Genomic DNA, 23,538 nt, shown 5'->3' with positions numbered 1-23,538 from the left:
TGACAAGACAAAAGATGGCATCTCCAACAGAGCAGCATGACCTTCAGTGTTAATGTAGTTATTTGTGCTTAAATCTCTGGAGTGGAGTTCACATTTCTTTGACCCAAAGATGAATATGTGCCCAATGTGGTACAACTGATATAGAATAAGGAAAAGAAAATGTACACACACACAAAGGGAAATATGAATTGCTCCACTGCTCAACCAATACGACTGAAACAGTTAATCCCATTATTACATTGTTGTTTGTGGGGTGGAGGTTTGCTCGCTGAGCTGTAGGTTTGATATCCAGATAGAAAGCAGGAGACAACAGCTTCGCTTCACTTGGAGGTCGCCACTGATGATGTTACCTAGCCAGGTAATGAAACATCTGGATATCAAACCTACAGCTCAGCGAGCAAACCTACACCCCTAAACTTCAACCTGAGCTACAAACCTTCACAAATCTTGCATTGTTGTTTGTGGCTGCTGTTTTCCCCATATTACAACAGTGGGTATGCTTCAAAAAGAACTTAATCGCCGTAATGTGTGTGTCCCAGTGAGTGATCCAAGCCCCCTGAATATGTAACTTACTATCTCTTGTGTTACCATCCACTGAGTGTGTCACCCATGGTCAAATGTGCCACTCATTCGCAAATCTATGGCCAATCCAGCTCCAGGTATATCAACCATCTCCTCTTGTATGGCACCCATTTCACCTTGTATCACCCATCTCCCTTCGTGTGACACCCATCTCCTCTTGTATGGCACCCATTTCACCTTGTATCACCCATCTCCCTTCGTGTGACACCCATCTTTTGTATGGCACCCATTTCACCTTGTATCACCCATCTCCCTTCGTGTGACACCCATCTCCTCTTGTATGGCACCCATTTCACCTTGTATCACTCATCTCCCTTTGAGTGACACCCATCTCCTCTTGTATGGCACCCATTTCACCTTGTATCACCCATCTCCCTTCGTGTGACACCCATCTTTTGTATGGCACCCATTTCACCTTGTATCACCCATCTCCCTTTGTGTGACACCCATCTCCTCTTGTATGGCACCCATTTCACCTTGTATCACTCATCTCCCTTTGAGTGACACCCATATCTTCTTGTATGGCACCCATTTCACCTTGTATCACCCATTTCACCTTGTATCACCCATCTCACCTTGTATCACCCATCTCCTCTTGTATGACACCCATTTCACCTCGTGTGACATCCACTTCCCCTTGGGTTTCAGCGATCTCTTCTGTGTCACTGGGAAATAGGAAGAAAATTGAGCATTGACACTGTGCACCCAACAGGAAAGATCAGCCCCGCCTCCTCCTAGAATATCACGCCCCTCGTTCAGCCCCGCCCCCAAGGTTCCGACCGCCCCCATCATTCAGCTCCTCCCCTTCCTCCACACACGCCCTCACTACTAAGCCCCGCCCTGCCACTTAGCCGCACCCACCTATTATGACGTGTTGCATCCTTCTCGCCTTGCCCACTAATATGACCACGCCCTCGCAACTAACCCCGCCCAATGTCCCGTTTCACCCAAACCCATTTTTTAGGCCAGCCTGTTCCCAGGAAACCACGCCCAATACCTCTGGTTCCACCCACACATGGAGCCACACCCACCCCAACCAAGCCCCGCCCCACTCCTCTAGCACCGCCCACGCAAGTTCCCGCCCTCTTACCAGGGATTGCCCTATCCAGGCACCTTTCAGCTAACCCCGCCCTACTCCGTTAGCCCCGCCCCATCTTCTCAGCCGCTGTCCACTTACCGAACAGCACCTGACTCCGCCTCATGCTGCTAGTCCCGCCCCCCGAGCACGTGGTATCCTTAGCCTTGCCCACTAACCGGGCACGTCCTAACCCCGCCCTTCCGTCTAGCCCCGCCCCGTTGCCCTCTGACCCGAGCGCCGCTCCCACGCTGCCCCGCGCTCTGCTCCCAGCCCGAGCGGCGGCTCCGTGTCTCCCTCCGACCCCGCAGCCCGAGTCCTGAGGCCCCGCCGCCGCCGCCACATCATGATCAAGCTCTTCTCGCTCAAGCAGCAGAAGAAGGAAGAGGACGCCGCCGGAGCCGCCAAGACCGGCACCAAGAAGGCGTCGGCCGCGCAGCTCCGCATCCAGAAAGGTAACGGGAGGCCGGGGGCTCGGCGAGGCCAGGGCCCCCGAGGGGGTGGGGGGTGGGGGAATCAGCGGCCCTGGCCTCCCTGCCGCAAGGGGCAAGTGTCGGTGGGGGGGTTGGAGACCGGCCTCTGACCCACGGGGAAGGCCTGGAGGCAGCTAGGCCTCGGATGGAGCCTGGGACTCGATTCGACCGGCTTCCCTGATGGGGCAAGTGTTCTGCTCCAGGGCCAGGACGAGGAGGGATCCGAGGATTCCCGGCGGGGAGACACTGAGATGAAGATCTGGGCCCTGGGCTGCTCAGAAACCCCTGTCCTCCTTCCCCAGAGTTAGGTTCAGTTGTTTCTTCCCCTCCCCCCCATTCCCTCACTGTGGCTTGACTCAGGGGTGAGGGGAGAGTGTCAAGGACCCCACCCCCCCACCCCCCTACACCTCCACCCCTCACCCCCCTACACCTCCACCCCCCACCCCCCTACACCTCCACCCCCCACCCCCCTACACCTCCACCCCTCACCCCCCTACACCTCCACCCCCCACCCCCCACCCCCACACACCTCCACCCCCCACCCCCACACACCTCCACCCCCAATGGGGTCCTGATGATAGCACTTCACTACCAGCGGGAGGCAGCTGCAACCAACTCCTTAATAACTGCCCAGCAGCATCCCAGTTCTGGCCTTTGACCTCCTTGTCCTCTCCCCAAGGGCCACATCCAGAATCTGTCACATCTGCCCATTTCTCAACCCCCTCCCTTCAACACCGATATAATCCATACTCTCCCAGCCCCTCCACCAACACCAACTCTAGGTTTGGCATGCTGCGGACTCCTGAACCAGTCGAGTCCCAGTACCTGCGAAGTTTGATATTTGCCAACAAAATGTCAGGTTTCTTTCCTAAAGCTTTAAGACAAAACTGCTTGGTCCAGGAAGGAAATGCAGCCCCATCCTCGCAATGCCAGTTTGAAATTGTGTCGTCTTCTCTGGTGCAGGCAACACAGGGAGGTTAGATGAAGTTTTATTGCGAGAACAAAACATCAGGGGTAGGAGGCAGTTTTCATGGATTGGCATGTTGATGACAGACTTGGATGGGATGGCCTGTGGAGGCAAGGACAAAGTTGGAGGAATTTGTTCTCCAAACATAGTTACTACTGTGTACTATGCTGTACTCTAGGGAATACTCTGTGTGACCGTTTAAGAGGAAGCTGGGAAAGCCAATGAAAAGGTACAATATAAAATGATTCCGTGGAAAAGAATTATATAGCTATTTTTGGAGAGCTCTTATTGATGTGGAAGGCAAAATAATCATCATTTGTGCTGTAATTTCTAGATTGATTCTTGTTTTGCCCCCTCTTCATCTACAATCAGAATGGAGTGATGCTGATCTCTTCCCTGGAGCAAATCACACTGACATCCATCCCTGTTGGAGATGTTCTTGTGTAATCAGTCATACATTTCTGATCTGGTGGCACTAGCAGGTGCTCCAGCTAGCCGTTCATTATGACCATTCTAGGGCAGGCATTGGATTTTTGAAAGGAGCTGTTTCTCTCTCTTCCCTAAGCGGGGATGTGCAACAAGTAGTCCCTTGATCCACTGACCAGTCGTGGGTTTTGACCCAAGTCTACGCCATCCCAGAAATGACTGCTGCTGTGCGGAATTGTTGTCATTACCTGAGCCGCAGGTATTTTTGGAATGTATAAGGGTCCAAAGTTGGGATTTGCTTCATCCAGTGTTGAGAATTTACAGACCACTCAACTACTATGACAGGGGCAGAAGGAAAGGGCCATTACTCATGTCCAGAGGGCACCTGAAACAGAGTGATGCTGAGGTTGGATTGATCAGATTAGGGGGAGAGAAAGGGGAACTGACCAGGTATAAAAAGAGCACAGGTGCATTTTGTATATTAATATGGTTTTATAATATTTTGTCAGTTCATTGAAAGGTTTGGAAAGGAGCTCTCTTCATTCAATGTCAATGTTACTTTACTTTCTAAAAATATATTAAATATCTAATAATTTGAATTCTGCAATTTAGAAAACAGCATGGGTAGGTATGTTTTTTGTGCAGAGTTGGTCACCTATTTAAGGAAGGAAGTAAACAACATTTTGGAGGCAGTTCAGTGAGGGTTTAGCAGACTGATACCTGGTGAGTGGATTGTCTGTGAGGTTAGGTTAGACTGGGCTTGTTTTCACCACTTTAGAAGGGGTCAATTGATTGAGTGTGTAAGGTCCTGAATGGTCTTTCCAAGATGGATTTGGAAAAGATGTTTCCTCATGTGGATGAATCTACAGCTAAGGGATCCTGTTGCACAAAGATGAGAGTTGTGCAACTTTGCCTCAGTAGACAATGTAGGTTGTATCACTGAATATGTTTAAGACAGAGGTAGATACATTTTTGTTAGCTGTTGATTCCCCTGGCTATGAGGGTCAGATGAGAATGTGGAATTCAAAATGTAAACAAATCAGCTCATGATATTATTTGAATGGTAGAGCAAGATAAAAGGGCTGAATGGCCTACTTCTCCTATTTCATATATCCATATAAGGGATCTTTTGTCTTAAAAATAGGTCTGATGACTTTTACGTTCAAGCAGCTGATAGTTTTAGGGAACCCCATTATGTCAATGTCCCTTATGTTCCCTCTCTCTCAACTAATGTGAATTCTGTTCCCAACAGCTGGTCAGCTCTTCCTCATCTATCTGTCTGAGATTGTCACCCCTTCAAAAAGCAGATGTGTGCTCGTCTCTCCTCCCGTCCAACAGCTCTTGTGAGACCAGCCGGCAGCAAAGTTTCTAACAGGAGCACTTTCTAACACCGTTGTCTCTCTGTGCGGTCTGACCAGCTTCCCCAGAGCTGGAGGGATGTTCACCATAATCCCCTCACGTTGAAGTGCCTTGAGCAATCTGTGGCTGCCTGGATTTGTCATCATTTGATCAAAGTGTGAATGTCCAGCTCTGTTCCTGCAACTGATTTACAACTGTCATTGGCTGATTTAGTGGACTGGAACCAATGCATTACTCCTGTGGAACTCTTGCTTTATCTCTTGAGATTGAGCATACTCCTGGCGATAACAGATTTGTCATAACTCGCTTCAACAGTTTCAAGCTGCCGAAAGTCTCCTCTGGATGCACATATTGAAATCAAATTGAATTACCCCAGCGGTCAATTATATAGAGTGTAAAATTCAGACCAGGCAATGCAAACATCTGATATTTAGTTCAAGTTACAATGGAATAAAAGCTGATGTTTGCTGCAGAAACTCAGTAAGTCGGGCAGTATCTATGACGAAGTTATACTGAGCTCAACGTGTTAGCTTTGTTTCTCTCTACAGATTTTGCTAAACCTGCCGAGTTTCTCCAACCCTTTGTTTCAATTCCATATTTCCTGCATCTGCATTATTTGTTTTTATAATATTGTGATGGTTTGGATTGTTAGGCAAAATGGAAACTCTTTGTGGGTTCTTGTCTGGTCCCCCTTCTGTGAAGAATGTTAGTAAACAAAAAACTGATTTGAAATTCTCAGATTGACACTGTGAGACTTGATCTTATGTTTCCTGGTTTCAGGTCTCTGCATTAATAGTCTAGTGACATAAGCCAAGACGTGGCGGGAGGTTGACACTATGCGCTGTACATTATTGTATGCAAGTCAAATACACTGTTCAATCAGGGATTCTGTGAGGAGCCTCTTGGCCAGCATTAGAAATAGGAGTAGGCTTGGGCAATTTGGCCCCTTGAGCCCCTGTTGTTCTGTTCAGCCGGGTAATGGTTGATCTTCTACATTATTGCAATTTTCCAGTACTGTCCTCCTACTCCTTAATGGCTTGGAAGTCTAAAAACTATTCATGCATCTCTTGACAATACTTGGTGACTGAGATTCCACAGAGGCACTTTAAGCTTTTATTCTGCATTTCATCCTGCTGTGGAATCGACTTTCCCACCCACTGGTTGCGGTTGCACTCTGCGTTGACAATCACACATGCAGTGAGAGTTGGTTCAGGAGTTTTGAAAGAGTGTAATATGAAAGTTTGTATAAAACCTGCCTGGATCAAAGGGCAACAAAGAAATTGGTAACAGCTCGTACGCTAGCTCTGGTTGCTAGACAAGAATATGAGGGAGAATGGAAATGAAGGTTGTGAGGGTTGTGATGGTAGGTTTGGATGAAGAGATGTGGGAAGGTGGAGCATAAACCCTGACATGAATTGGTTGAATTGTGGATCCAGTGTAATCAGATGACATTTTTAGCATGAGATACGGAGTTTGCCTTGCTGCAAGTCACTATTCCACTCGCTTTGGTAAGGAGCTCATTCGTTACCATTCTTCTGTGTGAGAATGTCCCACAAGATCTGAAAGGATAGTTTTGTTTGCTGCAGTCCATTTTCTTTACCCTCCTGTTTCTTTAAATATGTCCTTTTCAGATATTTATTCATTTCCCTCAGATTTAACTGGATATTTTCGATCCCCCATTGTTTCTGCTCGAGTATTTCAAGTCTGAGCAGACTCTTCTTTATATAAAAGCTTATTTACTAACTACTTCCTTATCGGGGACAGACTTAAATTATCTGAAGCACCAAACACGTAAAGATGCTTTTCTGACTGAAATTATTACAAGAATTGACTAATCATTAGATCAAAACTACCATAAATAGAGGGAACATAAAATGTTTTTTGAAGGCTCCTCCTCCTGCCATCTGTGACAGCTCCCTACCTGCTCTGTGTTGTTGAGTGGGTGACCTTTTCACACCAGGTTCAATTAACTGGTTTCACCTCGCGAGCATTTTTCTACAATGTTTTCGAGCAGTCGTCATGAAGCATTTTTATAGGTGCAACTTCAATGCAGTGGGGTACCATATCTCTAACTGAACAGTAAATGACTTCAGTTTAACCACCTAGGCAAATGCAAAATCTCAGACAGTGATCTGATTAAGTAATGGTGTTTGAGCAATGATTGTTGGCCAGAGTGCTTTGAGAGCTCCTAGCGCCTCTTAAATATTGTTGTTGGATCGAAAAGCATTTATGTAAGTTGCAGGGACAAGCAGGGTCTCTGTTTAACACCTGGGATTGAAACATCTTCTCGCTGCCTGTTTCTCACATGTCTGGTGACGTTATATAGGTTTTACTGGCTCAGTTCTGTGCTGAGCAACACAGTACCCTAGATATAATCACATCCCTGAGAGGCAGCAAATGGCACAACCTCTGACTCTGAGGCGCAAGAGGCTAGAATGCGAGTGGTGCAGAGATCCCAGAGCTCAGAGTTAGAGATTGTTTTAAAGAATTAAGTTGTTGCCACCAGCACAAATCATCCTGTTATAGGAAGGATATTATTAAACTGAAGAGGGTTCAGAAAAGATTTACCAGGACGTTGTCAGGAGTGGAGGGTTTGAGGTATAAAAATGGATGGGAAAAACTGGGACCTTTTTCACTGGGGCGTAGGAGGTTGAGGGGTGACGTTATAGAGGTTTATACAATCAGGAAGGACATGGATAAATAAGGTGAATGACAAGGGTCTTTTCCCTAGGGTGGAGGAATTCAAAACAAAAGGGCATTTTCTTAAGGTGAGAAGCAAATGTTTTTAAAAGGACAAGAGAGGCAACGTTTGTTTGAACCAGAGAGTGGTTCGTGTGTGGAATGAACTGCCAGAGAAATTGGTGATGGAGGTGTAGGTACAATGTTAAAAAGACATTTTAGATAAGCTCATGAATAGGAAAGGTTTGGAGGGATATGGGCCAGGAGCAGGCAGGTGGGGACTGGTTTAGTTTTCGAACATGATCGGCGTGGACCGGTTGGCCCAAAGATGTCTGTTTCTGTGCTGTATGAGTCTACATGATGGACCAACATGATTTGGAGGAGGTGAATTGATTAGAGAAAGGAATGGAGGGTTCAAATCTGGAGATAAAGGTGCGGTCAAGGGTTTCGGAAACAGGCTGTGATTGGGGTGGAAACTAGTGAACTCTCCTCATCCTGTGTACTTTATTGTAGCCACTTGGGGTTTGGAGGGATATGCTGCCTTGCTGAGGAATCGGGGATGGACCTGAGGGTTGCAATTTTACTTTCAAAAGTTAGTGATGAGGTTAATGGGACCTGTGGACAGAAAGGTCAGCCTCTGCAACTCGTGCTTTGGTGAGCATTGAAAAGACAAGTGTTCAAGTCAATCAGGAAAATATAAGAAAGCTTGTTTCATAGAACATTGATTTTTGTTAGCTTTTATTTTGAAGTTTTGGAAGTGTGCACTGGACTTGTGGAACGGGAACAAGATTTTCTAATGGAAGTCACTGGAAATATGGATCTTTCCTTGTAGGTATTTTCTAAATTCAGAAATTCTATTACGCGCCTCATGAGTGGGTGGGACTTGAGCCCAGTGCTCCCGGCTCAAAGGTAGGGACACCACCAATGTACTATAAGAGCCCTATAAATTCCAGATTGTGTCCAATTCAAATTTTGCCATGTTCCATCACCATGACCCATGCCACAGAACATTAGCCTGGGGGTCTGGATTAGCATTGGGCCTCTGCTTCCCCAATGAATTGTCTGTTGTATGCTTTAAGTGGTTGAGGTGTGACCCCGATGTGTGTACCATGTGACCTTTTCTTTCTATCAGGGGTGTGATCTCTGCAATGACACTACCTTGGCTTGTGGTAGTGTTGTGGTTTCATTACCGAGCTGAGAGGCCAGGTAGATTCAAATCACAGGTTTGGTGCATTGAGGGTTTGAATTTAATTTATAAAACAGAGAAAACAATTGGAAGAACAGGTTGGTAAAAGGGACTAGAGGCTTTTTATATGCAGCTGGGCAACTTGCTCGGGAACACCAGAAGACAGTGAAAAGCTAACCAGGTCACTGTGGGACTGTGGTCACACTTGGAGCCAAACCAAATAAAGGTTGTTCAGTGAACCAATGTTTTGTTTTAAAATGAGTAGTCAGACAGTTTATAGTTATTGTACTTGCCTATTCTTTAAATTGATTTCTTTGTTTTAGAAGTTAAATTGAACAGCAATTTATTTGAGAAGTCTGTTGCCATCCTCCTGTGAGAGGAACTTTGCAAATTATTGATTGGGAAATTGCTGTGTTGTTGCTCAATTTTTCAAGTGAGAATCTGCTACTTTCCATGCTTTAGAAAATCAAACTTTACTCTGGGGGCTGAAAATTTGAAAGAAAAGCAGAAATTGCTGGAAGTACTCTACAGGCCAGGCAACATATATGGGAATAATGTCTGAAATGTTAGTTATTTCCACCATGTTCTGTTCTTTGTTTCATTTGCCTGTCTACTCCATTTCTCTCACTGTCCCCTATCTAAAAAGGCACACAGAAGTGAGCTGGAATACTCCCGTTTGCCCAGATGGGTGCAGCTTCCAGGACAAAGCAGTCTGCTTGATTGGCACTACAACCACTGCCTTCAGGAATCAGCCTTTTCACCAATGACACAGTGGCAGCAGTGTATACCATCTACAAACTGTAATACAGTAGTGCATCAGATGCCCTTCAGTAGCACTTTTCAAAATTACAGCATCTCCTATCTTCAAGGTCAAGAGCAGCAGATACCACCACCTGCAAGTTCCCCTTCAAACCGCTCTCAGGCTCAGAGCTGTATGTCCTTGGCTGGGTGAAAATCCTGGACGTCCTGACTAACAGCACTGGGGGTGTTGCTACTTCCCAGGTCAGGAGAGCAGCTCACCATCGTTTTCTCAACCTCAGTTAGTGATAGTCAACAAATGCTGGCCTAGTCAGTGACACCCTGTGTCTTATGAAACATTTTAATAAATTTGTTGATATTCTAGTTGTTCACTGGATTCTCTCTTTTTTGATTTTTCTTTTCAGATATAAATGAGTTGAATTTACCTAAAACCTGTGAAATAGTTTTCCCAGATCCTGATGACCTCCTCAACTTCAAGCTCATCATCTGTCCGGATGAAGTAAGTGATGAGCAGATTGACTGAGAATTCTGAATGTCTTTGGTTTAAAAAATGCAGATGATTTTAATGAGCTGTCAGTGTTTAAAGGTGGAAGCCAAGGTTCCTGGTTCTTGAGCCAGTCTGATCAATAAGAGGATAGGGGAAGACCAGGTTTGCCAACGATAGTGGGACTCAAACATACTTGTGCTAGTGAACCGCCACGTTGGTTCTTAGACACCAGAATTCCCCAGCTCCCACTTCCAGTGTTCTGGCAAAAGGTCATGAGGCTTAATCTTAACTGTTTCTCCCTGAATAGATGCTGCCAGACCTGTTATGTTATTCCTACACTTTCTGTTTTTTGTCCTAATCCCGATGGTTATTTGATGATGCGAAGGTGGGGCTGATATTCCCTGGAGTTTTGAAGAAGGAGAGATGACCTCGTCGGAACATGCCATATTCTGAACAAGCTTGGTAGGGTAGATACTGAGAGGATGTCTCTGGTTGAGGAGTCTAAAACACAGTGCACTGTCCCAGGATAAGAGGCCACGTTGAGGGGAAATGGCTTCACTCCGAGGATAGTGGATGCTCTGTTGATGTATATGTTTGAGGCTGGGACAAGCACGGTTTTGGTGTCTCAGGGAATGGATTAGGGGAGCAGGCAGGAAAGTGGGGTTGAAGCTTAAGGTCAGTCATAAAAATATAGTACAAAACAAACCGTTCGGTCCAACTTGTCCATGCTGACCAGGTATCCTAAACTGATCCAGTCCCATTTGCCAGCACCTGGCCCATATCCCTCTGAACCCTTCCTATTCCCATACCCATCCAGATGCCTTTTAAATGTCGTAATGTACCAGCCTCTACCACTTCCTCTGGCAGTTCATTACACACACCACCCTCTGTGTGTAAATGTTGCCCCTAGGTCCATTTTAAATCTTCCTCCTTTCAGCTTATTACCTGTGCCCTCTAGTTTTGGACTCCCCTACCCTGGAGAAAAGGCTCATGATTTGTTAAGCTATAAATGGTCACCCCTTAGCCTCCAACAATGCAGGGAAAAATAGCCCCAGCCTATTCAGCCTTCCCTACAGCTCAAACCCTCTGATCCCAGCAGCATCTTTTCTGTACCCGTTCAAGTTTAGCAATGTCTTTCCTGTGGCAGGGAGACCAGAACTGGGCATCATTGAGTATGCTGAAAGTTGTACTACACAGATTAGTGATCCATAAGGGACTTGGGATCTGTTGTCGGGTAGAAAAATGGGTCTGTTGCGATCATATTGAATTTTAGGGCAGGCTCAGATGGATTGAGATGTCTATTTCTCCTATTATTTCTGTTGAAATAAAGACTAGCAAAGCGCTACAGTTAGTGGGAAAGAAGGGAGATCAATCAAAGATTCCAGCTGTTGACTCCTTCCGGGCTATCTCTCTGGTGAAGTGTGTGTAGATATGTGCACATGCGTGTTGAGTAGGCTGGGGCTGCGAGGTGATGCTCTCCACTGTTACGTTGTGTTGAGAGTTCTGTTTTTGGCTCCAATACTAAAGGTGCAGCTGTGGAAGAGTCTCAGGTTTGGGAAGCTGTGCTTTTTGACACCCAGGAACATGCATAGTAATGACAACATTTCTGAAACAAATTGAAATAAAGAATAATTAAAAACCTAGCAAACCATCAGTGAAACTTACAGAATACTGAGGCGCCAGGATAAAGTGGGCGTGGAGTACATGTTTCCACCAGAATCTTAGAGACCAGGACCCAAGGGCACAGCCTCAGAGTGAAGGGACAACCGTTCAGAACTGAGATGAGGAGGGATTTCTTCAGCCAGAGGGTGAGGAATCTGTGGAACTCATTGCTGCAAAAGGCTGTGGAGGCCATATCACTGTATGTATTGAAGGCAGAGATAAATTGGTTCTTGACTAGTAAGGGAATCAAAGTTACGGGGAGAAGGCAGGAGAATGGGGTTGAGAAACATATCAGCCATGGTGCAGCCCTTGATGGACCGAATGACCTAATTCTGCCCCAATAACCTCTGGCCTAAGTGGGGAGAAACACTGAAAATATAGTAGAACTTTGAAAAATCAGCTTTATATTTTATATGCATAGGCATATTTTTCAAAGAGAGGTGAGCATGTGGGGTTTATCTTCAGGTGGTAGGTTTCAGCAGACACTAACTGGGTGGAATCTAGAGCCAGATGGGGGAACTTCAGGTGGCAGATTTCTATCAGGAGCAGGAGGTGAATAGGTTTGTGGTGAGATTGTGGCTTCAGGGTTTCTCATAGATTCCATTGTCTGATTCCTAATCATTTTTCAAGAGTGAAATAAGATTTCAAAGGAATTTACTTAACTTTTGAGTTATGAAATGACACACTGTGAAACAGAAACATGCTTTGTACAGCAAGGCACTCCTGACCCCAACACATCTACCCATTCCTCTCCAGTACATTGTGAATGTATCAAGAATTCTGACCCTGTGATTAACTGAGAGGGAGGTTTGGTTAATTGCAAGTTGATCCAGTGGGAATAAAAGTAACGGCAATTTTTCCTGTTGGAATTCTACATTTGGGAGAGTTTGGAGAGTGCTAAATGGGTAAAGATTTGGACACTGGGATCAGGAGACATATCCTAAACTTCGGAGTCAGATCTTTCAGGGTGAAATTAGGTGAAAAAGGTGACTGATGGTGAAACTCTTTCACAAATGAGAGTTGCTGCTGGGTGAATTGATTTTAAAACCTAGAGTGATGGATTTTTGTTAACCAGAGATATATGCCAGAGGCATAGATTTAGGACATAGAACAGCTGTGGACTCAGTGAATAGCTGAACAGGACTAAGAGGCCTTCTGCTCTTCATTGTGGAATGCTGTCCAGTGATAACGAGGTGGAAAAGTTTTGGATTAATGATGGATCATTGAGGTTCTGTTTGTCCTAGAATCATCAGAAGGAAACCCTTTTCCCATTGAGTGATGCCTGCTCTTTCAAAGAGCTATATACTTCATTCTGTTTCCTTGCTCTTTGCCATAGGATTACATATCTGCCTTTGCATGTCTTTACCTAACTCCATATTGAAAGGCATCCTTGAATCTGCTTCCACTAGTCTCCAGACAATGCATTCCAGATCACAGCAACACACTGAATCCCTCAGTTCCTTGCGCTCTTGCTTTCACAACCCTGTGATGCGCTGAGTATACGATCAGTTATATTAAATCTCTACCCTTTAGTATATTGGAAATGAATGAAGAAGGACTTTGATTGACTTGAAACCCATCTCATGAGAAGGTATTCTGTTTCACTGGGATTCAGAACACATGGGGTTGTGTACATTAACAGTCTGTGATGGTGTGAACAAGAGAAGGTTTAATACTTGATTAATTAGCTTTAATCCACATATCTAGGATAATACTTGCCACAGTCATTGTCTTTATTAACTGCAGTCAGCAAATATTTCTTGTTAAAAACATTTTGTTCTCTTTGCTTTCAGGGGTTCTATAAAGGAGGGAAATTTGTGTTTAGCTTTAAGGTAAGTGGAGGGTAAATGTACTACCACACGAGAATTGTACATTGCAAACGTCTAAACTGCGTTCCTGAGTTTTAGAAGTGCAACCTTAAGCCCGATTGAACCAAAGGACGAGGCTCAACTTCAGGAATTTCTCGTTCAGAGTTCCTTTGCCTGCAGTGGGATTTGAATTGTGCAATTTCCACCAGTTTGGACACAAGTCTGCGTAAACTTGAGCTGGCCAGCCAAAATAAGTGGCAGCTCATAACCTGCTGCTGAACCCCTCAGGCAAGTCAATGTATAGCTCTACATAAACAGAGTAAAGAGTCCTCAACACGCTTGGATATGTTGGGGACATGATCGGAAGCGACTGCTGCTTGCAGTTACTCCCACAAGGAGACCTGTCGTGGTGTGTCACTGGTGCACCAACCTCGCACATCCACTGTAGATTTTCCACAACCATTCTGTTACATTAACCATCCAACCACACTGAAGGTGTAGTCAGACACACTGTGATTGCATATACGTACATATATGTTGGTGAGACCACATCTAGAATATTATGTGCATTTTGGTCTTCGGAATTAAGGTATTAAAATCTTTCAGAGGAGGATATTATTGCTGGCTGGGGCAGCATTTATTGCCCATCCCTAATTGTCCTCAGTGGTGGTGAGCTGCTTTCTTGAGCCACTGCAGTCCATGTGGTGCACATACACAGACACAGTGCTGTTAGAGAGCGACACTGTTGCATTGGAGGCAATTCAGAGGATGTTCACTCGACTGATTTCTGGGATGAGGGGGTTTGTGTCACAAGGAAAGGTTGCACAAAATGGAGCTAAAGTCGGAGATTGGAGAATGAGCAGTGATCTTACTGAAGTCTGAAAGTTTCTGAGGGTAGGGCTTTCACAGGGCAGGTAGCGAAGGATGTCTTCCCACATGGAGGAGTCAAGAACAAGAGGGCACGGTTTCAGAATGAAAGGTAAGCGATTTAACTGGAATCATAAAAACATTCACATAAGAGTCCAGTCTACCCATGCAGTCTCTGCTGGTTCTCTGTGGAGTAATGTAGTCAGTCTTGTTCCCTCAGAGATAAGGAATGTCTTTCCGAGGGTAGAAATTTGTTAGAATTCTCTATCCCTGTGAGCTCTGGAGGCTGGGTCATTGAATCTATTCAAGGCTGAACCTGGCAGATTCTTGAACCACCGGGCGGTTGAGGGTTGTGAGGAACAGGCAGGAAAATGGCAGAGTTGAGACTGAGATCAACTTTTCATTCGAGATTAGAAGGTTGAGAGGTGACTTAATTGAGACACGTAAGATAATCAGAGGGTTAGATAGGCTGGACAGTGAGAGTCCTTTTCCTCGGATGGCAATGTTTAGCACGAGGGAGCGTAGCTTTAAATTGCGGGGTGATAGATTTAGGACAGTATCAGGGTAGTTTCTTTACTCAGAAAGTAGTAGGGCTGTGGAACGGCCTGTCTGCAGCAGTAGTAGACTCTCTGACGTTAAGGGCATTTAAATGGTCATTGGATATACATATGGATGGAAATGGAATAGTGTAGGGTAGATAGGCTTTAGATTGGTTTCACAGGTCAGCGCAACATCGAGGGCCTGTATTGCGCTGTAATGTTCTATCAGGTGAGTCTCCAACTTGTTGAGCGGCGGAGTAGACTCACTGATACTGTTCCTCGTTCCTGTGCAAGCATCTGTTTTTGCAGGTTGGACAAGGGTATCCTCACGACCCTCCGAAGGTGAAATGTGAAACTATGGTATATCATCCAAACATCGATCTAGAAGGCAATGTTTGCCTAAACATCCTCAGGTAGGTCAAAGTTTGATCAGAAGATCTGCAGGCCATCTGCACGTTTGGAATTATTTCTGTAACTTTGATGAGCTGTTGTACATTTGAATCGTGGTTGTATTTTCTTGTGGTCAGGTTACTGTATTCGTGTGGTTTATAGACATGGTGTGCTGAGATATGCCATTAATGGACCAAGTTCAGCAGGTCGACAGCTGGTTTCTGGTTCCTTTTCTGGATAATGTCTGCAAAACAGACAGCAGTTCTTGGGTGGGCTTTCTGACTGAAGAGATGGCTGGAAACTAGTCATTATGACACAGACAGAGGCCATTCAGCCCAGTGAGTCCATGCTGGCTGTCTGAAGTTCACTGTATTCCCATAGCACTGCCAGCTAGTTTCTCTTAACTACATATACAATTTATTTTCGAAATATGTACGAACCAGGAGCAGGAGTCGGCCATCTGGCCCTGCAAGCCATTCAGTAAGAACATGGCTGATCTTTTCATGGCCTCAGCTCCATTTACCTTATCTCTCTCCGTAACCCTGAATTCCATTTCTGTTCAAAAAAGTATCTATCTGATCTTTAAAAACATTTACTGAGAAAGCCTCAACTGCTTCACTGGGCAGGAAGTTCCATAGATTCACAACCCTCTGGGTGAAGAAGTTCCTTCTCAATTCAGTCCCAAATCTGCTCCCCCTAATTTTGAGGCTGTGCCCTCTTGTCCTAGTTTCACCCTCCAGTGGAAACATCCTCTCTACCTCTATCTTATTTATTCCCTTCATGATTTTATATGCATTCCACTAGCCTCTTAGCTCATGAGTTCTGGATGATTACAATCTTCTTCACTGAAAGAAAGTTCATCCTGACACGTCCTTAGAATCTCTTATCTTAAATCTGTGTTCCTCCTCTTTCTGCGATTAGCTAATACGGGTTGTTTTTCTTTGTCCACCCTGTCGAGACCTGACATAATCTTTGTTTGCAGTCAATCTCCTTTGTTCCAAGGAGAAGTTCCTTGGCCGTTGCACTTAAGGCTAGCCACTGGGATCGCGCTGCTATCGGAGTTAGAACCGAAAGGGAAAGAAGGGATGGCATTTTAAATGCAATGTTGAGCAACTTCTGAAAGACAGGCAGGAGAAGTTGAAGTATCTGAAATCTGTAACCATGACATTTAACCTGAAGATTTATTTTGTGGATGTGAATTTGGTCAGTAGTACAGAGAAAATTCAAATAATATATTTCAGAATGTAGGCAGAATGAGGGGAAACAGCACGTGTGAGGTCGGACAGTTGAAGCAGTTTTAAATGGGGTACAGGAACCGAGGGATCTGGGACTGCATGTACATGGATCTTTGAAAATAGAGTAGTTTTAATGGAGTCATTGAGAGAGAAGAGCATTTTGATCCAGCTAATGGGGATGAATTTTTTCCACTCGCAAAGTGTCGGCAGCCAGAGGGATACAGGTGTAAAATAATTGGCTAAAGAGCCAGTGGTGAATTATTTTACACTTCAAATTGTGAACTGGAATATATGACTAGAAAAGGCAAAGGAGACAGATTTACAATGGATACTTAAAGGGGTCAAATATATTGGGTTGTGGGGGAAAAAAGCAATGTTCTGGGACCATGGAACAATCACAGATCTGATGGGCTAAGTGTCCGCCTTCTGTGGTTCGGTATCCAGTGATTCTGTTCTTAGCATCATAGCATTGCCACAGTGTGGAACCAGGCAATTCGGCCCATCGAGTCCACATTAATCCTCTGAACAACATCCCACCCAGACCCAGCCCCCTACCCTATCCCTGTAATCCTGCATTTCCCAAAACCAATCTACCCTGACCTGCACACTTTTGGACTCTGGGAGGAAGTTGGGGCGCCTGGAGGAAACGCATGCAGACACAGGGAGAATATGTAAATTCCACACAGACAGTCACCCAAGGGTGGAAGTGAGCCTGTATCTTTGGTACTGTGGGGGGCGCAGATTCAAGGGAATTGGCAAAGGAAGTAACAGAAAAGCTATTTTCACGCATGGTGTGGTTAGGATCTGGAACGCACTGCATCTCAGAGTGCAGTGCAAGCATGTTCGATTGGGTTATTATCTGAAAAGCAAAACTGTGTAGGATTGCACCGAGAGAAATTGGGGAGTGGCAAGAAGTGAATTGTTTCTTCAAAGGGCCAGAGCAGACAGCTCGGGCAGAAGAACAGTCTCCTGAGCTGTAATAAATCTGTGATTGTATTATAAGCAGCAGAGAGCTGAGGGTGAGAGGAAGAAAGAGGAAGGCCTCTGGCAGGATAGGACAGGATAGGAATGATTGAAGTACAGAAGTGGTAATTGTGCGTAACTCTGTTTTGTGCACTGATGCTGGAGGAAGGTGAGGTTTACTTACTCAATTACTACTTATTGAACAAGGAAGGTTAGAGTGAATTGGCCATGCTAAAATTGCTCGTAGTGTTCAGGGATGTGTAGGTTAGGTGCATTCGTCAGGGTTAAATATAGAGTAGGGGAATGGGTCTGGGTGGGTTACTCTTCAGATGGACAGTGTTGACTTGTCGGGCCGAAGGGCCTGTTTCCACACTGTAGGGATTCTATTCTAAAAGATTATGTGCTGCTGCGCTTCATAAGGTGAAGATAATTGTGCAAGTTATTCACTTCATCGTCTTTCTGTTTTCTTTGCACAGAGAGGACTGGAAACCTGTATTAACAATAAACTCTATAATTTATGGGCTACAGTACCTTTTTTTGGTAAGTGGACAAGCTTCTCAGAACTTTTACATTTTTATGAAACCACTTTTGCCAATCACATTTTTGTGAATTTAGGAGTGTCCAAGCAAGTTGCAGTTGTGGCCATCTTGAATGCTTATCAAAGGGGCCTCATGGGTCAGGTATCAATATTTTCTAGAGCTAGGAGTCTCTGTTTAAAATAGGGTTATCCATTTAAGACAGATGAGGTGCAATTCTTTTCTCTCAGAGCATCATAAGGCTTTGGATCCCACTTCCTCAAAGACAGTGGAAGCAGAGCCTTTGAACTGTTTTTTTAAGGTTGGGGTGAATCCTTGGTATGCAAGGTTATTTTGGGATAGGAAGGATATTGTGGAGTTTTTTTTCAATTCCAAAAATAGACTTGTAGATAATTTATGAATAAAAAAAACAAGTAGAGCACAGATTCACACATTCTTTGCAGAAAATATAGTGGAATTCTGACATTCCTTGTTATAGCTTAAATTTAGTAGCAAAATAGGGCATTTTTTAATTATGGCTAAAAATGTGTTGCTGGTTAAAGTGCAGCAGGTCAGGCAGCATCCAAGGAACAGGAAATTCGACGTTTCGGGCATGAGCCCTTCATTTTTTAATTATGCAAGGAAACAACAGCACAGGTTATTTTTTATAAACCAGCCCCTATGGGACCAAGAGTGTGTTAGTTGATCAAAATGTTCACGTAGGTAATGTAAAAACACTAACTAGTAATGAAAACATAATTCTGGAGGTAGACCCATCACTGTTATACTTTATTTACAGCATAAATCACTTAAATAATAATGCACCTTCACCTTAAATGAAATGTATCAACAGCGAGCCTTCCCATTTGCACCCTCACCTGACTACTGGGAGATTGCAATAATACAGTAAACATCCAGTATTTCAGGTATATAATTTTTGCCGGGGAGAAAGTGAGGTCTGCAGATGCTGGAGATCAGAGCTGAAAATGTGTTGCTGGAAAAGCACAGCAGGTCAGGCAGCATCCAAGGAACAGGAGATTCGACGTTTCGGGCATAAGCCCTTCTTCAGGAAACTGAAGAAGGGCTTATGCCCGAAACGTCGAATCTCCTGTTCCTTGGATGCTGCCTGACCTGCTGCACTTTTCCAGCAACACATTTTCAGATATAATTTTTGCCGGCTTACTAAGAGTGCCGATAAGCTTGCTGTATTTAGATAGCTTTAAGGCAAACTTGAAGGTCTTGAATTTTAATAGACTCTCACTATACTTGGGCAGAAAGATCTTAGGCGGTACTCTAGGGTTGTTGTTACAGTCAGATCTGTCACGATCTTATTGAATGACAAAGCAGGCTGAAGGAGCCAAAGAGGTTACTCCTGCTTCTGACTTCTACCTTCCCATTTACTGCATAGCTGAACCTACCTGGTGCTATGATTGGGATCTATTCACCAGGTTGGGAACAGTGCTAAGTCCTCTCCAAGATCCTGGTCCAAGATCATTAAAGAAGATAAATCACTAATAAGATATGTAAGTAAGTGTAGGATGAAGTTTGCTTTTCAGAATCCCATTTCCCAGGGTTTGGGATCCTCAGGTTGAGCACTCGTTGCTGTGCGCAAGTGGTTCTGCTTTCCGTGTTTGAATCTATTGTTCTTGTTACAGTCGCTGGCTTTTCACCATGTGAATGAGATTTTTTAAAAAATTAAATCCAAAATGTACCTTTCTAACTCCATACATCATTCTGCGATGTGGTTATGCCTGCAGCTGCAGTCTTCTGCCACTGGGTGGAGCTTCTAACAGCTATAGCGTCCTCACCATTTGAAATAAGCAGTATCAGCTGACACAGTGATTAACCTACAGTTTCCCCATATAGTATCTTCAGTGGTCTGATGATTTCAAGCTATCATAGCTTGTGGATTAGGATAGATTTAGATCTGTGGCTATGTAATTGAGGGGCATCCTCAGCACCTTTGGCATAACTTTGCCTCTGAGTCACAAGGCTCTGTGTCCAATTCCAGGACTTGAGTTTTGAGATCCTGGCTGATATTCTAGGACCATACTGAGGGAGCAATGCACTATTGGAGCTGTCGTCTTGTGGATGACAGTTGAACTGGACCCCCAGTGGCTGCCCAGGTGTTTGTAAAGATCCGATCTGCCTATTTTGAAGAAGATGGACTGAATGGCCTCCTGCATCGTAACGATTTTGCAAAGAGCAGAGGAGTTCTCCTCTTGTGCCCATGCCAATATTTACCCCTCACTTAACATGTTTCAAAACACACCACCTGCCCATGATCGCATTACAGTTTATGGGAGCTTCCCATCATGCAAATTAGCTTCCATATTTCTGATATTACAACAATGACTACACTTTTTATCAGTACCTCATTGGCTATAAAGCATTTTTGACAGAGCTGGCTAGTCATGAAAATGTGCTACAAATGCCTTTTTGTTTCTCTGCACATCGGATCTTCATGTTTACGAACTTCAATTTGATAACGTGCCTGAGCAACACCTTGGGATATCTTTACTGTATTAAAGAGAAGATGTAAACGGAAGTTGTTTTTTAGCATTATTCCTATTGGATATCACAGAAAACTTCCCAGGCACAAGTAGAAAACTCATTAACATCTCATTTATTTTTTAAAAAGGCAACATACACCCTTATGTCCAACATGGTCTTGAAAACTGACAACCACACCTCTCCTCTGGTGTTATTTATCCAATTTATCAGGCAAGAGGAAGAACATTTCAACATTTTGGGCGCATAGGTCACCAGAGATCACAACACTTGGATTAATGATATGCTTTGCAATCTCCTGCAGTGAAGACTGTAAACAGACTTACTGGCATGCTCTGAGAAAGATTTATATAGTAGCTTTCACAATATCAGGCAATCCCAAATCTATCTCCAGCCAATGAAGTACTTTCAGAGTGTATTTGTTGTTGTAATGTAGGGAATGCAGCTGCCAATTTGCACACAGCAAGCTCACCCACAGGACAGTGTGATAATGACTGGATAATAATGTGTTTGGCAACACTGATAGAGGGATAAATATTGGATAATTTCTTTGCCGTTTGAAATAATACCCCTGCCTTTTTTTAACGTGTCCCTGAGTGAGCAGGCAGTGGCTCGGTTTTACGTCCCATCTGAAAGGTGGCACTTCAACAGTGCAGCACCTGAGTGTTAACTTTGATATCTGTGTTCACGTTCTGAAATAGCTACAGTCTTCAGATGGGAAGGGAAGAGCATTAACTCACAACTGATCCTGCGGACATGTGGTGTTGATTCAGTCCTGACTTCTCATGTGCAAAGTCCCAGTAGATTTAAGCACGTGTCTCCTTTTGTTTACTTTTTTCTCTCCCTCTCTGGCTCCCAGGAACCTAACCCTGAGGACCCCCTGAACAAGGAGGCAGCAGAAGTCCTTCAGAACAACAGACGTCTCTTTGAACAGAACGTGCAGCGATCCATGCGGGGAGGCTACATTGGCTCCACTTACTTTGAGCGATGCCTTAAATAGGGGCTCAGAGAGCACAAACTGAGGCCACACAGAGAGAGAGAGAGAGGAAAAAAAATCTGACATACTTCAATATATAAAAACATTACAAAATACTCGACCGAAAGCAGGAGGGCCATAGAGAGACTGAGGGGGCAGTTTCCACTTAAGCCTCTCAGCATATTTGCCACAGGAAGGAAATCTCCGAATTGGAATTTTAAAAATAAAAAGAGGACTGCTTGATTGTCGTACTAGCTCTAGAGCATGCCAGGAAGTTTGAAATAGTTTTGGTTCTCTCCTTCCCCCTCCCCTGCCCCAACAACCCCCACCCACTCAATTAAATTTATTGTAAGTGTATTTCACTTGAGGAGTGCTGAAGTCTTTATGTTAATAAAAGTTTTTTAAATGTCTGTGGAATATTTTTGCCCCACCCTGCCCCAGCTCCTTCAACCCCCCCCTCTCCCACCCCCAGCCAAGTCCCCTCCCCTCTGCTGTTGATGAAAGTGCACAGGATGTGCCAGAGGAGGAGGAAGTTGCCAATTGGATCTGAAGTGAGTGAGAGACGTTACTGTAACGCTGCATCTAATCTGTTTTGAATGTTTTGCCTGTTCATTAAGTTGTATAGATTTTTTTAAATGAAAAGTTCCCTCCCATTTTGTTTCTGTGGTAGGTTATTTTCTCACCTGTGTAATAGAATGTTAAACAGTGCACTCAATACATGAACCACCGGAGGTTACCTGCTTCCAATCTTCATTTCTTGTGGGAGTGTTGCCACTGTAGTACCTCCTAAGACTCGAGCTGTTGCATCCTTCCAAGCTGCCTGGCTGAAAATCCAAATGATCATTCTGCTAGCTCCCTATGTGCAGTGCATGTTTATGCAACGTAACTGCAGAGCAGGGCTGTCTCTCTGGAAATGACTGCTTATATATCCGCGTATCCTGGTCATACCTCATGCTGGTCATGATCCCTCTTGTTTCCATGTCACCAAGTTATTGTGATATTGGTGTACTCATGTAATTGTTTAAAGAAAAAGGCTCATGGTTCAGTTTTAACTTAAGCGATTTTGCCCGCTCTGTGATGTTTCATTTTTACTGACCACGCTTTATTTCAAAATAATAAAAACAAACTCAGTTACATTAACTATCCCTTAAAATGCAACCTGCTCTTGCCTTTTATTCTACTTGGTAACAGCTTCACCATCCCCTAAATAAACAACAGTTTCTGTTCCTCTCTTCCCCCCCACTCCAGATTTAGCACAGGTCACAAACAGGAAGATCCCATCCAATATTTGAGTCCGATGCCTATGGATCCAATCTCTGGTGGAGCTACCTGGGGGAAGTTACAATTAACCTTGAGGTTTTCTTTTTGGCTCAAGGGGACAAGGGAGGTATCGGCCTGACTGCAGTCTGGAAGTGGGCTTTAGCAATGGCAGCATGGGACTGATAAGGATTGAGTTTGCCTGTTGTCAAATCTTGCAGAATGGCATGCGGATAAGTACCTGCAGCTCTGTACTCTAAGGGGTAGGTCACATTGAAAATTTTGGAGAAATTGGTTCCTGTAGTTTTTACTTTGGGCGTTTTCAACAGTGCCTGGTGCTGCTCTTATATGAACAGATTACATCGTGTGATTGAGAAGGTGGGGATATCCTTTAGTAACACTTATACCCTGGCAAGTTTGAACGCCCTGGTTATGTCTTTGTGTGGCATGCCTTGTGTCAGAAGTTTATTCAGCCTTCTGTCGCTGGTACTACCTTAGGAAATCTCTGGGTGCCGACAGGATCGGAGCGGAGTTTACCCTGTGTAGTTTTTTTTCCCCGTTGGTTTGATACAAACCCATGCCGTACAGTCACTTCTCTCTTGGCCTGAAGCCATTTTATAGTTTGGGTTTAAGAAAAGCTTTCAATTCAGTTCATCACAAGCACTTGTGTTCTTACAAGTGCAAATAAAAAAAACTTATCCCTGCAATATGTTTAGTGATACATCTGACCATCTCAAGGATATTGGTGCTCAGATATTGCCTGGCTTGTGTGTGGGTGATCTTATTCTGTTTGCTGGTAAGGATCTTATTTTGACCAACATA

The 23,538-nt window shown here is 44.4% G+C and overlaps 1 protein-coding gene across 1 annotated transcript; it reads left to right on the top strand.

Annotated features, from left to right (window-relative positions):
* Positions 1-1,868: 1,868 nt before the first annotated feature.
* Positions 1,869-22,112, top strand: ube2m (ubiquitin conjugating enzyme E2 M). Its single transcript, XM_060849574.1, has 6 exons — positions 1,869-2,112; positions 9,911-10,005; positions 13,449-13,487; positions 15,179-15,282; positions 17,934-17,997; positions 21,343-22,112. Exons 1-6 carry the CDS (start codon positions 2,004-2,006, stop codon positions 21,481-21,483), a joined length of 552 nt encoding a protein of 183 aa, XP_060705557.1. The 5' UTR covers positions 1,869-2,003; the 3' UTR covers positions 21,484-22,112.
* Positions 22,113-23,538: the final 1,426 nt, after the last annotated feature.

This window comes from Hemiscyllium ocellatum, chromosome 33, assembly GCF_020745735.1.
Source record: "Hemiscyllium ocellatum isolate sHemOce1 chromosome 33, sHemOce1.pat.X.cur, whole genome shotgun sequence".
Lineage (NCBI taxonomy): Eukaryota > Metazoa > Chordata > Chondrichthyes > Orectolobiformes > Hemiscylliidae > Hemiscyllium > Hemiscyllium ocellatum.
The sequence above is the reverse complement of the archived record's forward strand: the minus strand, read 5'-3'. Positions and strand labels throughout refer to the sequence as shown.

Bases quoted from the DNA above. Each gene is read 5' to 3' on its own strand.
- ube2m (XM_060849574.1), top strand. From the start codon at position 2,004: ATGATCAAGCTCTTCTCGCTCAAGCAGCAGAAGAAGGAAGAGGACGCC. The intron at 13,488-15,178 runs GTAAGTGGAGGG...CTGTTTTTGCAG, and splicing joins AATTTGTGTTTAGCTTTAAG to GTTGGACAAGGGTATCCTCA. The intron at 15,283-17,933 runs GTAGGTCAAAGT...TTCTTTGCACAG, and splicing joins GTTTGCCTAAACATCCTCAG to AGAGGACTGGAAACCTGTAT.